Raw genomic sequence first — 18108 nt, 5'->3', positions numbered from 1 at the left:
GCTGCGTGTGGGTACAGCTTCTCAGCAGGTCAACAGCAGTAGACAGAAAAACGGGCTAACTGACAAACAACAGCAATGACAAACGTAAATGGGAAATTTCATTCTAATTCTTAATTTATGAGGAGCCCCAATGAACGCTACCTTTACTGCAGTGATCCTGGGTCTCTGGCGTGGATGCTTCTTTTCCGTCCACAGAGGCACTTGTGGCTGAAACACCTGACGTCTCGTCCTCCTCCGTGCTGATGCCCTCCTCGACGACCGGACCCACTCCCAGCCACCGACCTTCGGTGGCTGGCACCTGTTCGGGCCCGGTGGGTCCGTTGGGGGCCCGGTGCAGGCCTCCTTGCTGGGCTGGCTCCTCTTGGGCTCGCTCGGTGCCCGCCTCGCGTGGGGACTCTGACTGCAGGCTGCCGTCCTCGGAGCAGACGGACGTTTCTTCATCGGTGGCCGGGTCGGCGCCGTCCACTGGAGGCTCTGGCTGCAGCCCGCATGCTGTCGGGCTCTCCGATGGGGCCTCGGCCTCCCGCTTGTCCTCACTCTCGCATGCTGCTTTTCCACCTGGAAGCACTTTGTTCAAAGTGAACGCGGGGGTGCAGGGTACGTGCCGGTGGTGCGAGTGGTTCAGCAGTGGACGCTTCAGCTCTAACGATTTGCTACTTAAAAGTGTGCTTGTTAAATTCACAGTGGGGCATTTGGGGCCGGAAGCTGTTTTGTCCTCATAGCTTCTTTCATGTTCCTTACTGATGGGTCTGAGCTGCACTGAATGCAGCACTGTGGGCGTGATGGACATGGATTGAACATTAAACACCTGTGCGTTAGTGGCTGCTGCAGGCTTGGCTGACGCTGCAGCCCGTTGCTGGGTTTGCTGAAGGATGTCGGTCTGAGTCCTATAAGCTGAGGCCTTGCTGCAGACGCTAGCGAGGCCATTCAAATCCAGGTGGGAGGGGGGGGTGACGGGCAGCTCCAGGTCCTTTTTGGCCGCGGCTCCATCCTTGAAGGAAAGCGACGACAGAGAGGACTTCCTCTCTGGGACCTTGGGCTTCCTCTTGCCGCTGGACGGTGACAGCGGTCCGGGGAAGAAGGCGGAGGGGAAGGATGAGGTGGGGGTCTCTGACTGGCTGGAGTAGCCACTGGATGGACTGGCGAGTGCTGCCAGCTTCTCCGGAGACGTTAGCTTGAAGTCTCCCTCCACCGAGGGAAGCGATGGGGTGGTTGCCCTGGAGCCGGACTGGGACGTCTGTGACTCAGAGCTTTCCTGTGACTTGATGCATTCAATGACAGTGGTGCCCGTCGCCGTACTGGAGTTGGACAGGGACCGATAGGGATCGCTGGATTTTAAATCGTTGAGGAGCCACAGATCTGCATAGTCTGACTGTACAACCCCCTCATCCTTAAATGAGTGTGCATCAGTGGAGCTTAACACGCCCAGGTCTGTTAGATCAGATGAACTCTCAGCTCCCCAGACCATTGGTGGTTCTCTGACGTGTGCCCCGTTGCCTCTGTGATGTGGAGAGCCGGACAAAGCCAGCTGCAGCCTCCTCTCCTGGGTCGACAGGGGAAGCTGCTGCCCGCATGTAATCTTTGGTTCCTTCTTGTCAGGAATATTTCCATCACTGCATATTTTCCTGAGGGATGAGCTCCTCTTGGGCGGACACGGCTTCACCTTTGGCTTCCTCAAAGACAGGCAGCGTCTGCTGAGGGTCATGTGTCCCATGTCGGACAGTCCACAGTCAGAAGTGGAGGCTGCATAGTTGTAAGTGAAGCTCTTGCTGCCTTTCAGGCCGCAGTCAAAGTGCATGGAGGTGTAGTATCCTTCAGTGTCTACAGAGTAGTGGGAGACGGTGTCTGCCTTCTCCGACAGCGGCTTGTCAGAGTAGCTGCTCTCGCACGTGGCCATGCTGGTGAAGCTGGGGCAGCCGAGGCTGCTCTCAACCTCTCTGCTCGGTTCCGGGCTTAAGTCCTGCGACCGCGACGGATGCGGGTGGGTGTAACTCCACTCCCCCTCGGTGGGGGTGCTGACCCCCGCCTCCTCCAATATGTCCATAGCTGTGGAGGAGAAGGAGCCGGCCCGCTGGGTTCTGAGGCCCTGGTAGTGGTCCAGCGTGAAGCCGGTCTGCTCGTCGTTGGTGTGGGTGGCAGTGTTCAGGGAGAGCTCAGAGTCACAGTGCGAGGAGCCCGTCAGCTGTGGAGAAGCTGCAGGGGGGATCGTTTCCGATGTCTGTGAGGGGCAGGTGGAGTTGCTCCCGCTCCAGTTCCCACTGGAGGACTGGTGGTCCTCCTTATGGTCCAACTGGCCTCCCAGCACGCCTGCAGCTGAGACAGAGTGCACAGGGCTGCTGAACGTGTCCGAGCTCGAGGAGATCTCACAGCTGCCCATGTCAGCCTTCCTGGGCAGCTGTGCCCGGGCTCTCTCCATCCAGCTGTGCTCCGGGCACTCTGACAGCTGCTTGTACTTCAGGCCCAGCTGATGTTCAGACATGGCCTGGTCGTCTGTGCTCTCCTCTTCGTCCTTCCCGGGACCACGCAGGAAGTCCTCGGCGTCAAAGGGGGAGAGCTCCTCCTCGTCGTCGCTGTCGTCGCGCCCGTTGTCCATCATCCGGCTGCTGTCTCGGGGGAGGCTGCGAGAGCGAAGGCGCGCCCCCACGGAGGCCGTGAACATGCCGTCGGCGCTGTCTGGCAGCGAGGAGATGTTGCCCGCAGAGTAGGAGAGGGAGAGCGAGAGCCCCTGGCCTCTCTGGGCCCTGATCCTTCTCCGAGACGGAGCTCCTGAGGTCAGAAAGTCTTCAGTTTGGCAACCTGAGTCTCTGGTGCTGAGATGGCCGGCCAGCTCCTCGTTGGATGGCGTGATGTCGGGACTAGCGTGAACTATCACCGTCCGCTCTCGGGAGCTGGGAGAGTCGTCAGAGTCTGGAAGAACAGAGCAGAACGAGGGCGAAAATGATGATAAATGTACTCCATGCCTGATCTGTGTCTGTGGACGTTTAATGAGCGTCGTTCCTAATCTCTCTCCTCACGCATTCCTGTCATCTAGATACTGATGTTGGTCTAATAAAAGCTTGAAATACCCCAAAATACATTCAAAGGCAGAACAAAGGAGCAGCACCAATACGTCTACCATCACTGCTTGGCACCTTCAGTACATTTACGTACAAAACTCTTGGTCTATCACAGATACTTCTACAGTTTGCTGATATTGGTTGTACCTGCAAAATAAATAGTCACCAGCACAGTGTAGAAATAACATGAGTCAGATATACCTCATGCCATTAAGACTATTATTATTAGTAGTAGACAAAGCCATAAATTCTGACATAAATGACATCAAAGGACGTAAACGTGGACATTAGTGTGTTTCATTTAGTTTCTGTGTGTTTTTGTGTGAGCTGAGCGTCGTACTTACCCAGATCGAGCTGCACCTGTCTGGGAATGCCGGCGACGGTCCTCCGTCTCCTGAGCTTCCTCCTCCTCTGAAGCACGGACTGAGAGTGAACGAGCGAGCAGCGCACACTAGCATCTCTGTCAAAGCCGAGCCCTGCAACGGAGACGGGACATGTGAGGCACCTTTGTTTGGTGGCGGCTGCAACGATCCCTTCTCTAACGCTCAAGCGGCCTTGTTTAAGAAAAGTTCCATGCGCGGAAATAGTGGAGGCGCGAGCGTGTGGAGTCATGGTGTCATTGTCAGCCTGTCGATGGGATTAGTGACTGAAACGCAGGTTCATGCATCGGTTCACTTGTTTTGTTGCTGTTTCTTGCTCGCTCCCTCTCGCTCAGCAAACGTTATGACTGTCATGTGAGTGCAGGTCAGGCTTTGCAGCACCATAGCGATCACTAGTCTCTGCTTGAAATGTGCATGTGTTCACTTGAGTGCCTCTGACTCTGACAGTGTTGGAGCATAACTCTCCTTTTGTGAGCAAATACCATCAGCCGGGCCTTTCAGCAACTTAGACTCAACTGATTAGGATTCATGTCACATCAACGTGCCTCGTTGCAATCGCAGGCACAAAAGAAAGACAGGGCACGACGCATGACTTGCACATTGAGAGTTAGTGACTGTAGCAACATCAGCGTCTTCGACAATTACACAGTGAATTTACAAATGTTTGGCTTTAATATGATTTTGTTAAGTGAGTGTTACTGTTGAGAGGAGATCTAATACTGCATTTTCTGCATTCAGAAAGTTTAATCTTACAATGAGAAAACATGGATAACATATATATATAACACACACACACACACACACACACACACACACACACACACACACACACACACACACACACACACACACACACACACACACATACACACACACATGCACCAACAGAAGATAACTTGTTTTACTGTTGCAGTGTTACATGTAGATGTAAAGTGGGCATGCAAATTTACCAGTCACATTAATAGGGATGACACATGAGGTGATGACTTGGGAGCTGCTTTTCATTCTCTCCTCTGGAGTGGGCAGCGGCAGAGCTTTAGACCAGTTAGTCTGCTTGTCCAGGGTGGAGGGGATGTTAGGGATGGGAAACCTAGAGCGGTGACCTAGAGAAACCCCGTCAGTGTCGGGGTCAGAGGGCGCAGCCTGCAACAGATGGATATTTGCATGGTTAGACTGTTAAGGTTAGGTGGCGTTACATGAGAAATGGTACAGCAGAGCTACACTGAGCTCCATGGAAGGAACCAGGCAGAGCACAGGGACTAAAATCAGGTTGAAATGTGGAGATCAATCTAGCGTTCACAACTTTGTTCCATTAGAGGAAGAGAAAGAGAATAAAAATCACTAATACCACTGCAAGGTTTCATGCAAAAATGAAGCGCACAACCAAAAAAAAGGATTGAAGGACTGTGAAACTGAGGACAGATCCTGCCTGACTGATCTGAGACCAGCGAGTCACACAAGTCGAGGCTACTTCAGCTCAGAAACACATTTTCTGCCTCACTCATCAACTACAACACAGGACAGAAATCAACACTTAGCTCACGCTGCAACTATCTGCGGCACCTATGTGAGTCTCCTGCATGATAACAAACCTCTGGAAAAATGGGAAAGTTTACACTTCCCTGCAGCATTCCTCTGGACTTGAGCATCAATCACTGCACGGGCCTCGGCTAAACTCTTACTTCCATGCTGAAATAATGCTCACCGAGTTCTTACCTTATTACGATTCCTACAGAGAGACACATGTGAAACTGGGAGTGATTCTCAGGCTCAACTGGTTCCTACCTACACAAGCAGACAACCTCCCACCCCCATTTAAGGCCAGCTCTCAGGCCTTTGTGCTCTCTGGTCCCAGCAGACCAATGGGACCCCGACAAAACCCCCAGCACAAAAGAGACCCGTTTCCATGGGAACTTCACCCAACTAGTAGAAAAAAAATTAAAGGGAGAACATTTACAGCTGATTTGTTACTAGAACAGAAAGGCAGTTTTAGGAGTGTCTGAGTGGCAGTTGAGAGAAACAAAGGAGCGAGAGGAAGAGACCGTTAATAAAAGGGAAGAATAGAAACAAAGTTTTTGGACTTTTGGGTCTCACAGTGGGCACCAAGCACAAAATATGTGACGAGAAACATGAGGCTGTCAGCTCTATTGGGTAAGGGTGCACCGGGCAAACCACAGCACAGAGGCATCATGGGTAATGACAGACGCAAGCTCGGAGGAGCCGACCCTATCATTAGAAAAACGCAGGCATTCCTTAAATACGCAGCTGAGAGCCTTCACATGAAACCCAACAACCGCTCTGAGTCGGGCCTGGGTGAAACTCCAAAGTGTTGCTGGCCCTCAGTTTCACAACAAATACAGCACCTCGTCTGGTGCAACGGGCGGAGCTGGCGCCGGAACTGCCCCGACAAGGCCGCCTTCAGCAGGTCAGAGAGGATGCTCGTTAGGTGGAGCGGACAGAGACGAACAGGAGGCAAGAACGGGTCAGGAGTTAGTGGAGCACGCGGGAACCAGGCAGGAGGGCGGGACCAATACCTTTCGGCTCCAGGGGGAGAAGTGGCAGCATTCGGTGGGGGAGGAGGAGCGGTGGGACTCAAACTGATTGACAAGGGCGAAAACATAACAAAAGACAACAGAAGCACATGACAGAAGTCAACATGGTGATCGGCAACATAAAAATACAGGCTGGTGAGACAACAAATCAGGGTGATCTTGGTGCGTAGGGTGGAATGTGATGAGCTAAAACATAAAAGCCATAAAAGGATGAGGAAACAATAACCATGAGGTGGTAAACACACAGGCCTCTTCCCTTTTTACCTGTATTTGTACTAAGTGCGTTGTTGCATCTCTACACTGTCCCTCTGGCTGCTTGGGGGAAGACATGTGTACTTTAACATAATACATACAATAAATGCCCCGATTACGAATGAAAACCAATGAGTGTTAGCTAAATTAGCGCAGAGGCCTCACCGTGGTCACATTCGTGGCCCTCTCCTGCGTGTGGAGGAGCTGAGGGGACGGGTACGCGGACACTGGGGGTGCGGTGCCGGTCGAGATGGTGACCCTTCTCTCGCCGCTGCCCGATCGTCTCCTCTGGGGATCTGCAACAAGAAAGCGCCTCCTGACAACATCTGCTGCGCTCGCTTTTAACCGGTACCAACACGTTGACACGTGCCGCGAAGGAGGCATTGCAATAGTCTCACTTGGCCAAATGAAGGCACGCATAACAAATACGGCACCTGGGGGCTCTGGGGTTAGTCCCACAGTTAGGGCTCATACACAGAATTCTTGGTTTAACGCAGGCAGGCATTTACGCCCACAGCGGTGGGAACAGTGCAACACTGTTCAATCAATATAACACAGCTGAAATTAATACTGTGATTGTGAAGCTCTAAATGCCCAGTCGATGAATCGTACAGGTGGTGATTCAGTTTTATAGCCCGTTAACAGAATGGCTGCATGGAGTGCATTAAGTGCTCCTGTTAAGCTGTTCCACCCAGGGGAACCGATAACATCATTTGATCGCACACCAACAGCCACAGAATCATATTTATGGTTTCGTCTGATGTCTAATGGAATCATCTCCAGCACGCCTCAAGTGCTCTCGTTTCTAGGGTGCATTAGCACAACTTGTCCACTAGAGGGCAGAGTGGCACCAGAATCACATTTTAATGCTGGGTGTTGTGAAATCCTACAACTTCCAGTGGCCTGTAAGACTAAAGAGATGGTTGCTGACAGAAAACAAGCGCCGGGGCAGTTCGGGCCTTTGACCCTGTGACCGGCGAAGGGTCTCACCTCGTTGCGGGGGCCACAGGCTGTGGTTGGCTCGCCTGTGCAGCTCTTCTACGCATGCTGGCCGCGTGCAGGGGTGGAGGACATTCCTCTGCTGCTGCCAGGGAGACTGGTAATGTGACGTCAGCTTACTCTCCACATCCAGGTTTGACACCGCTGTTGGAGAAGAAGTGTGCAGGTCAGTCAACGTCTGGAGCCCAGATAAAAACCAAGGTAAAATACGGTAAAATGGTGGGAGGCTCGCTGCCAGTGTGATCAAAAGACCACCAGTAAGGTGATTTCCACAGACTAACAATGACCTGGAGATGAGATGTTACAGTGGCATCAATGGGGCAAATAACACACCAGCATCATGTCAGAGACAGGAGAAAGAGGAGGAATTAGAGGAGAAGCAGGCTCTAAGTTAGAACAATAGTATATTTACTAATGCAACACTACTACCTGCTGCTGAACAATAGGTATCAATGCAACCTGATACAAGGATTTAAATCCGTCAAGACAGTGACTAGTTTTAATCCCACTCAAACCTTCCCTTTGCTCAGATTACACGTTCAGCCTGTAGAGGGTGAATTGAAAAGCAGCTGTTTAAGGACGTTTGAAAAGCAAGTTGAAGCTTTGTAAATGTAAAGTATGTAAAGAATGATGCTGGATGAATAAATCCATGCCTTTCTACAGACATATGCGAGCACTCCTTCTTCTATCTCTCGCAAACAATCAACACACACACAAATGTGCAGATCATATTCAGGACCTTAAATCACTGCTGTGGATCCTATGAATAAGAACAAACTGTTAGAGCTAAGAAACATCATCGACAACAACATCAGTACAGGAAGCATCTGTCAGACACCAGACAAGCTGAGCATTTGGTGCACTGAGCCTTTTCTTTAACACATCTGTCAGCCTTCCCTCACCTGGCAGACGTCTGTGGACCTGCCTGTGACCTGGCAGCCTCACATCTCCGTCTGCTGAGAGGCCGAGCACACGCCACGTTTGCTTTGTAGCCTGGCCAGAAGCTAACTTTAGTGTCTTTTACCAAAAAATACACAGTTCACCATGTGATCGCTGCAACGCAACGCAAGCAAGAACGAGCACAGCACCAGTGAAGCTCAGCCCGCTGTGGATTAAGTGATGCTCTAACTACTGGGCTGCTGCGACGGGTCCTTCCCCAGAGGAGGCGGCATGTTTATCTGTTACCCAGAGACGAGCTGACGCTTTCCATGGAGCGGCCCCGAGCGATGTCTGCTGTGACCCCGCTGACCTGACGCAGGCTGTGTCTGCCGCTCAGCTGGAGGCGCTGGAGGTGAGGCTCATCAGCCCGGACGCTCACATATGTGGAGCTGCCGCAATAAAACGCGTTGACTTCTCTCTAACGCTTTTCTGATTCCATTTCACTTTTCACACACTGTGTAGTGATAATTATAGAAACTTTGTTGTTGTGAGTAGATATGATAAGTAACATCAATACTGTATTAATATGATGATTCAACTGAGTCTGGTGTGTTAATATATTAAAAAATGAATCATTTTTTACCATATTCATTGATACAAACTATGATAACTCTCAGTGTTCTGGTTCTGGTCTGTGAGCAACCAGCGATACGTGTCTGCAGGAGATCGGAGCCGCTTGACACTGTTTGTCAGCTTCCCTGCTCCCCTGCTGAGATGTGAACTATTGGCCTGCAGCGACACTTCCAACATCTCCAGCTACACTACTCACCCACTCAACAACAACAACAAGTAGGACACCGGCTGTGCCCTCGGTGCCAGGCTCCATTCAGCTTTTTGCCTGTGATCCTCCCCTGGCTTGAAACTCACCCATGCGTCCTTTCACCTTGCTCAGGGAGCCACATTGTGCTTGTACAATAAAAGCCCGTGAGCCTGTGAAAGTCCATTAGAGAGGTTTTCATGGAGACCATATGGGGAAACCCTTGAGTGGGACAGCAGCAGTCAGCTGTTGCCCCCGAATGAGGCCAAAGAAAACACATTAGCCTTCACGCATGTCGCTGACCTCTCCTCTTTCTTCTTCTTCCACAGCCGAGCGGAGCGTGGACGTGGTGCACACGCGCCGTGTACTGAGCCAAACGGGCCTTAGGTGAGAAGACTTGGAGCGAAAGAGGAAAAGAGGAAAACACACTCTCTTTTTTCCCATTAAATCATCATGTGAACTTTTAGCGAGGTGAAATCGCGCACTTGAACGTCTGCATCCTGACAGTCTATCAATCTGTCCAGCTCCTCCCGCTCCCCCTCATCCGCAGCAGGATCATCACCTCGATCAGCCCCGCAGGGGGGCAGAGGGGGAATGAAAACCCGCCTCTGCCTTGTAATTCACCCCATACTGACTGAGACGGAAGCCAAACCCAAAGAACCGGCTCTGTGCAGTTAAGGTCTGAGGAGGTATCACTGGCTCTGATACATCAACTCTACAAGGAGTGAAGAGCTACAGCATCAGTAAGACACTAAACCGGCCCCTCATGTCTTCACAGTCCTCTGCCACACTGACCTACAACTTTGCTGCAACATCTGCTCCCCCCCCTCCCCCCTTCCCCACCCAGCGCTTGGTACAGATGGTCCAGCTAGGCCCGACTTGGTCTACCACTAATCTGTTTATGGTCCGCTCCAGGAGAGTGACACAACGCGAACTGTTTACACCACAATGGAGGATGGTGCAGGGAGCGGAGGAATGCTGAACGCGCTGCATTTACACGCATGCTGTGACGTTCAAGTGCATGCCAGCGATTGCGTTACAGTTGTTTAGCCTCAACGATTCTAATCAAGCATTGCGTCCTACGAATAATGAGAGGATCTAGTGAATAAAAGTGCAGCGACTGATTGAATGTTGACACTAAAAACAACTGAGCCAGCTGCGTTTCAGTCCACGTTAGCGTACGTCAAACAAAGCCTACTCACCTGAACAGAGCGGACGACAACATGGAAACAAATGCTGATCAAATTGCAGGTTTTTCACTCCTGCGGCCAAACGTCTAAACCGTCAGGGAACAAAAGTTGCGTTTAAAAAAAAAAAAAAAAACAGAGCTGCTGCAGCGCTGAGCGTCTGTCCGTCGGTGGGGAAAGTGTGATTAGTAAAACACAAAGAGCAGGGGCACAGAATGATGCTGGTGCCCTCGCTAATCCGCTCTGAGCTCACGTCCTCCCAGCTGACGGTGATGCTGACCCGCTGCAGCAGGTGGGGAAGGAGGCTGTTTGCATTCAGCGGCTGAGCCTGCAGCTCCGCTGAGACGACCCGATGATGGTACGCCTGCATCAACTTCACCAGAGATGCGAGTTCAAAAGGTTCAGACGATGACTCTGTTCTTTCTCAGATTTAGACACCGGCTGTCAGATTAAATGACCACCGAAAACAAATAAATAGGCTCAATTCCCAGTAATTCCCAGGTGGGTGTGCAACCGATCGTCTTCATTCATTTTAAGCAAGCTGTTTATTTTTGATGGATGCTCTCTGCGGCTCTAAAAAGGATCTTTAGTTGGAACAAATGCAAATTCTCTCTCTCTCTCGACTGGTTTGGCAGGGAGGGTCTGATGAAAGACGCCATCAAGTTGTGGTATGGGAATCATCCGTGCAACTAGAGGTTGAAAATCAGGGCGTCTCAATCTCAGCCGTTTATTGTCCAATCTGTTTGTCATAAATTCACTTTTATGGAAGATTTAAGATTTCAGGGGGGGAAAAAACCGCGGGCGTGAACCATAGTGTCAGGATCCTGGGCTGGCTCTGCCAGCCATTCTGTTTGATCTTTTTTTCGCCCTGGACCATGCCTTCTCCCTTACTAGGCCACGCCTCAGCTCTAGACCATCCCCACTCCCTCTCCTTTCCTCTGTAGACAGTAATCAGTTCAACTTGCCACACCTGGACTTGCCCTTTGGATCCCTTCAAAGACTCCTGCAGCACAGCACTCTGTGCTGGGTCATTGCCATACACCACTGTCATACGCCACTCTGTCCTTGTTTACCCATTACACCATGCCGTTCGTGTCAGGTTGGTCCATGTGTTAGTTCATTGTTGTTCCCATGCCATGTGTTAGTTAGCCTTGTTGCCATGTGTTAGTTAGCCTTGTTGCCTTGCCATGTTTTAGCTCAGTCGTGTTCATGCCAGGTATTAGTTCCTCATTCTTGCTGTGTGTGTTTTGCTAGCTTGTTAAGTTTACCATGTTGCTAGCTCGTTAAGGTTGCCAAGTGGCTAACTTGCTAGGTTTGCTTGTTGCTAGTTCTGTTAAGTTTGCCTTGTGTTAATGGTTTAGCCTCCTGTTATATTTTGTTTTTCTAAAGGAGTGTTTTGTGTTTATGCGTGTTGGGTGTTGAACATAAATAAATGGGTTAAAATGCATGCCTGGTCCTCACGGCTCTCTGACTTGGCCCAGAACGACTCCTATGATCCGCCATCTTGCGTGGCGGATCATGACACATAGCTCAGGATGAGTTCAAAGGCGTGAGACTCTTCCCTTCCTTCCTCCCTCTTCCGTCAACTGCGTGTTTATGTCACCACGCCTGCTCAGATGGGCTCTACCTCACATCACCTGGAGCTTTGATGTGGGGGGCAGGTGGGCCCCGTGACCCCTACCTGGAATGCCATGCTGGGAATCAGGCTAAATGAACCATTGTTGCAGCCCGATGCTGCTCTCGGCCTGCAGGTACGACAGTAAAGGGCCGCTAAGCTGTAATCAAACCAGTGGTTGGCTTCCTGAAGTGCTTTACTCTCCCTTAGCACCAGCTGGTTAATTACCCGGCTGAGAAATGAAGAATCGCTTCACCCTGACAGTCGCAGTCGATCTGTCACTGTTTAGTTCATTGGTTAATTTAAGACGGTGACTGTTGGAGGATATGACATCACCGCTACAGGAAAAATAATACAGGTGTGAGAAACCGCCCATGTTTAATTGCAGTGCACTGAAGTCTGAGAGTATATCCTGACTTGAGGTCAGGACGTCAGTGCGCGCTGGCACTGCCACAAGCCCACACACGAAAACCAGTCCGGCGGTGAAACTAAATCAGGGCTGCGCTTCAGGAGACGTTGCTCTGTGTTGGACGGATGCCTCAACCATCAAACTGTCTGCCGGAGCGCCGGGAGGAACGGGCGGTGGAAACGAGGAGACGCGGGGGAATCCCATCAGATATCAGAGTTTCCATTGTGAGAAATGCGTTGCCTCGTAATAAACAAAACGTTCCGAGGGTCTCGTACGCGTTGCGCCACAGTCTGAGCCAGAACGCAGTCAAAATGCAAACGCACGTGACTCTGGAGCCTGGAGAGGCAAAAAATATATTAGTAGAAAAAATAATCTCAAAGCCACAGCACTTGGAAGTTAAACCTCAAAGCTTCCCCCTCCTGACACACTCAGCACAACCTTCTTTTGTTTAAAAACACACAGCGTATTCCACTCCCACAAATAGTTACTTTGGACCATGTCTGAAAGGACGCTGTTGCACACAGGACATTTTCTTCCTGTAGATCACCCAGCGCTGGGCTGTGTGTGTGTGTGTGTGTTTGTGTGTGTGTGTGTGTGTGTGCGCGCGCGCCCGTGCGTCTGCAGCCTGTTTTCTCAGCCGCTTCATGTTTCCACTACAAAGGCCGAACGCAGGCTGCGGTGACTTTGAAATGCGTTGTATTATGAAACCTCCAGAGTGGTACATATTGCAGGGTTGACGCGATGCCAGCGAGAGGATCTCCAAATCTGAGGGCAGAGGGAGCTGGAGATGTTATTAATGGACGTCTGACACGCTCAAAGCATTCATGAGAGCGTGGGCTGTGGCACAGCGTTAAAACACCAAGTGACTGAAACTCTACTTTTACATTAATTGTAGTGTGTTTCGTCGACTTGGCTTCATTCACCAAGTTGTTATCTTGATTAACAGTAGATCTTTTGATTATATTTCTGATCAGACGATCTATATGTATATGTTTACTGTAAATATACTGTAAATAAAGCACAGTTTTCTATGCTGTAGGTCGCCTTTGCATCATGTCGTTGAATGAGTCTATAGGACGGCAACAGTCAGGACCAGCCTCACATCACTTGGGGAGAATTAAGTTCTAGTAGTTCTGTAATAAATCAAACATTAAGTCATCTTGAATAGGCCCCACAGGGAAAGTGGGGGTTTCCACAGTAACTCTCAGTTTACAGTCATTAAAGTTTGATATATAAGTGAAAAAAGGTCATTTTACTGTAAAAAAAATCGCGGGAAAAAGAAAAGCTCATCGTTCAGTGTGGCCCTGAGTTATCGGCTGTTCTTGCTCACAATGAGCAATGAAGAGGCCACAGTGAGACAGGAAACGTGAATGAGCGCTAGGAGCGGCAGCCCCTTCACTTTTCTTTTCTTTTCGCGCGCGTGAACTCAGGTTACCCAGTAACCTTTGACCTCTTGACCTCCAGACACCTAATTACCAGACCACATCACATCAGGACACACTGAAGTAAACCTCTGGTCTCTGGTTCAGTCACTCTGCCTCCACACACATGAGGGCGTGTCTTTCAGGTGCCTAATGAAACCACATACTGGCCTATCTTTTAAATGAAAACCTTCTGTTTATTATACTGTAATCACTGGTATGAAAACATGCCCCGGCACAAGAAATAGGCTTCAAAGCTGTTCATTAACGGGCAAATGCATTAAAGTTAAGAACTGTAAAAAAGGTTCAACAGGAGAAACTATCCCCCTAAGTACACTTAACATTCTTCACCCCTCGAATCAGCACGGAGTTCGTTTTACAGCTCTGTCCTCCACTCGCTACAGAGGCCTCTGGGAGGCTGCAGCACACCCTCTCATATCACATCATTTAACGGTCTTTGAGGTCACAGCTGACTCCTATTGGGCTATAATCGCTCTCCCACTGAGCTTGGCCCAGGTCCCTGTTTTCTGCGAGACCTTTGAAGTGCTCGCGCACACTTGCGCTCGGCTACTATACGAGAGGCTGGGGTGTGTCTGGGCTGGTCCCTGCTGGAAAAAAACCCTAATTCTTCGTCCCCTCCAGGTATACCTGGCCTATTAGTTGCACAAATGAAAACATGTGCCCTTTGACCTTTTCCTTTTGTTCAGTCCGCGCTCCCATCTCGCAGGCGCCTGGAGAAAGGCGGGAACTCCTGTTAGGAGCGTAAAACAAAGAGTGAGTTCCTGGGAGCACGGATGGTTTTAACCACAAGGTGGAGGATAATGAAAAACTTCAGCACCTAACAACACTGGGGGAAACGTGAGCCGCCCTAACGCGGCCAGCTTTGTCAGCACGAGCGAGCCGCTTACGGGAACAAGGCTGGATTTGAAAAACGGGGAGCAGAGGTCCATCTGCTGCGGCCAAACAGGAGCAAATTTACCGTTCCACGACTGAAAAGCCAGGAAAAAGACATGAATCCTGTGTCAGGCTGCTTCTGTCAAACACACTTTGTGCTATATGTCCCTCATCTACTGAAGATACTGCGAGGTAGGTAAAGGGCAATGCTGAAAGAGGAAAAGCCAAGCATGCATCCAATGTGGCGACAGGTCCACACAAAACCAAGGTGAGAAGCTTTTTAGAACTAGCGTCATCCAAATAATGGGCAGACGTGATTCACATACCAGCCCAAGACAAAGGCGCCAATAAAAGGCCCGTCTCCACAGATGTCTTTTCAGACGCTATTTAAGCCGGCGCTGACTGACTGACCTGACGTGTCTAGTGAGGCTGTTTCAAAGTCCAGGGCCTCCACCGACGACTACACCCACCACATGGTGTTTAAACAAAAACCAGCTCTCCACAACAGAAGCGCGTCCAGCGTTTTGTGTGGCGGCTCATTCATCAACTTGTTATTCGGTGTGTGACAGACAGGAGGGGTCGAGGGCGCGAGGACGGCGCTGCAGCCGACGCGGTGCTAATCAGCAATGCATGTGTGAGCGTGCACGTGGGACAACGGCTCGGTAGCACCACACTCTGCAGACTCTTATATAAGCGTCTGAGCAGCTAAATCGCACACGTCTCCTGCGCAAACGCGGCGTTCTAGCGGCTTGCTGGCATCGCTCGGCCGCTCGCACGGAGCACGGTGCGCCGAGCAGACGGGCTGTGAAAGGGGAGAGCTGCAGCGAGTGGAAAAGGAAACCCAGACGGCAGACGAGGGGGAAGGTGTGGTTTTGGAGAGAGGCAACGCTGGCAGAACCCGCCGCAGACTGCAGCGATGGAAAGCTCCGTTGGGCTGACGGATACGGTCAGACGGAGGCCGGCGACCTGTGTGTCTGTGGGAAAGCGTCGGGCCGAGCTGAGCTGAGCTGAGCGGAGCCATCCCTCAAACATCCCCCTGCCTGATGGGACGCAGCTTTGGAGGGAGAACAAACCAGAGGCCTGGCTGCTTCAACAAAAGCCAAACCAAAGCCTGGCAGGAAGGATAGATATGCAGGGAGCGAACCCAGCAGCCCGTTGAGGACAAACAATGGAGAGGATCAAGTCAGAACCGTTCCTGGTGGCTTCCAATACCACCACATAGCCACTCATGGCCCTGAACACATGAACTGCGCCTGAGATGTTTAGCTTGAGTTTAACAATGATACAAACACATGACTGTGAACCCTCCTCTTCACCGAGAAACCCAGAGCCTGTTCCATGGAGCGTGCTATTGTTAGCCTCTCTGAGTCAGCTTAACCCTGGAACCCAGATACTCAAACAGACACCGTTGGAAACGATTCCACTAAAGTAATGGCCTGCTGTGTAACTGTGTGTGTGTGTGTGTGTGCGCGCAGTGAATGAGCCTATAAATAAGAGGTGTGTGTTCACTCGTTAGCACAGCGGTGTGCAGGGCATCAATAAGCGTGAGATGAGGGAATCGCCGTCAGCAGCTCATGCGAGCGGACGACAATAAAGACGCCATTGTTACTTTAAACTCTCGTCTCCACGGAAATGGGCAACACATGCGCCGCGCGAGACATGCGTCCGAGTGAGGGTGTGCGCTCGCACGGACCGTCCTGCCTCAGCTGTGGAAAGAAAGCGCAAGAATAGCTCCGCAGTGAGCCGTGGGCAGATGTGCGTCTGAGCGGCGTTGGGAAAACCAAGCGCCACATGGACCAATGTAAAAAGCACATTCATCTGTTTAAATCTGCAAATGGGTTCCAGATATGCTGCGAATATAAATGATGGGTACTTACCTATTGATCATCAGCAGGATGTCAGGGAGCATGAAAAAGAAAGAAAACATTATGAGCTGATTACAGAAGGATATCGGGACAAAACATCTTGTAATAATTTAATACTGCTGCCTTTTTTAGCTCCTATCAGTCTCTAGAGAGGCCACTGGCCGGAAAGTAGCGGGGCTGCTTTTCGTTACATTAGCAACAGCTCCTGCTTTGCTTCTCCTCTGAGAAACTGTCATGGCCCTGCATGCGCTGTGAGAAAGGACCCACTCAGGACCCCAACATCTCCACGAGCGCCTTCCCCGGGGTGTTTCCCCTTGACACGACGTTACAGATGCCAGACCAGTCTGTGATGGTGTGCAGCTCACGCGTCGGTCGCCGGGCTCTGAATGCGGCTCCCAAGGGAGTCCTCAGAGGAACATAAAGAAGTGGCCCCGGGCCTGACTCTTGAGCGGCCTGCTGCCCCGCGAGGCTCCTTCATGTGAGTGCTCCGTGAATGGCCGGCCTGAGGCGTGCATGCCAATAAGCACCGAACTGATGGTGGCCACTGGATGTTAAGTTACTGCGAGGAGCAGACTCAGCCAAGCTGAAAGGACAGAGCAGATACGTCCCGGAGATCTGCTCCTTTGTCTGTTTTTAGTTAGTCGTCATTTACGTTTTCCAGCTGTTTTCACAAACCCCCTGTATTCTGATTCTGCGCGGCACCGTGACCGCCGCGAACTTGCAGCAGCAGCGTTTCCGTAATGACGGGTCTCGCTCTTGTGTCACACTGTAAAATTAGTAGGTTGCAGCAAAACACGCGGCATTCGCGACACAATGTTGGGCATGTGGTGACATTTCTACGTAAGTCAGAGCCCGAGAGAATGTGGGCAACCGTCGGAGTGAAGTCATCTCTGGTAGAAACAGACGCAGGACAGAGAAGCCAAAACAAACACTGACACTGATACTGTCAGTGATGATGATGAGTGACTGAGTGAAGGAAATATTTATCTGACAAAAGCAGACTTTCTTCGCTCACATAAACAGGTTAAACGGTATTAATGTCAGCTAATTCTAAGCTGGGGAGGGAAACTAACTAAAGCATGTCACCATCTGTATCGCTGGCTTTGGTGAAGTTAGAACAAGATGTTACTATGGAAACCTCAGCAGGAAACTAGTTGACACTGGTGATGTATTAAACATCCTATCAATGATTCCAAATATACAGTTTAGTTAAAAACCAATCTTGATTTCCACATTAAGAGGCCAATGTGCATCCCATAAATAACATGGTACAATGATTAATGGATGTGATCAAATGGATTCATTTTCGTTTTAAGTAATGATGACAACGTTGACATGATGACAAATGGAAAACAGCTGTTATTTATGAGTGCGTCTGTTGTAAAATGTGGATTGAGAGTCAGGGTTCTGGGCGTGTGCTCTTCAGTCAGTTCACTTGGCTGCAGACCCAAAACCACCATTGAACAGAGGACCACGTTATCTTCAACCAGTCGAGCTGTTCTTGACGACGCCTTTGACAGAACCTAGAGCCGCCAAAGAACAAACTCCAGCACTTCTTCAGATGCACCCACTTCTCTGCGAAGTCAGCGTAAACGCTGAAGCTACAGTGTAGAATTACATTTTCCAGCAACACAGAAATCCAAACTGAAACCAAGCTGTGAAGCTGAGTGTGTGTAGTAAAGATAATAAATGACCCTGAGCTGTTATCACTGAATCGCTGGTGGGTTGTGGAAAATGCTTCTGTAAATTTCCTGTAATTTTATGCAGGTCTCAGCTCGACTA

At 50.5% G+C, this 18108-nt stretch overlaps 1 protein-coding gene across 1 annotated transcript in view; it reads right to left on the bottom strand.

Moving 5' to 3' along the window:
- Positions 1-18108, bottom strand: part of LOC114852948 (actin remodeling regulator NHS-like) — a 55544-nt gene that overhangs the window by 2790 nt on the left and 34646 nt on the right. The window contains exons 21-27 of the mRNA XM_055507658.1: positions 7231-7383; positions 6406-6536; positions 6176-6303; positions 5971-6076; positions 4387-4579; positions 3401-3532; positions 142-2907 (exon numbers count right to left, since the gene is read on the bottom strand). Of these exons, the coding sequence (XP_055363633.1) occupies positions 142-2907; positions 3401-3532; positions 4387-4579; positions 5971-6076; positions 6176-6303; positions 6406-6536; positions 7231-7383 (3609 nt within the window). The remainder of the gene's footprint in view (positions 1-141; positions 2908-3400; positions 3533-4386; positions 4580-5970; positions 6077-6175; positions 6304-6405; positions 6537-7230; positions 7384-18108) is intronic.

This window comes from Betta splendens, chromosome 4 (genome assembly GCF_900634795.4).
Source record: "Betta splendens chromosome 4, fBetSpl5.4, whole genome shotgun sequence".
NCBI classification, from domain to species: Eukaryota; Metazoa; Chordata; class Actinopteri; order Anabantiformes; family Osphronemidae; genus Betta; species Betta splendens.
The sequence above is the reverse complement of the archived record's forward strand: the minus strand, read 5'-3'. Positions and strand labels throughout refer to the sequence as shown.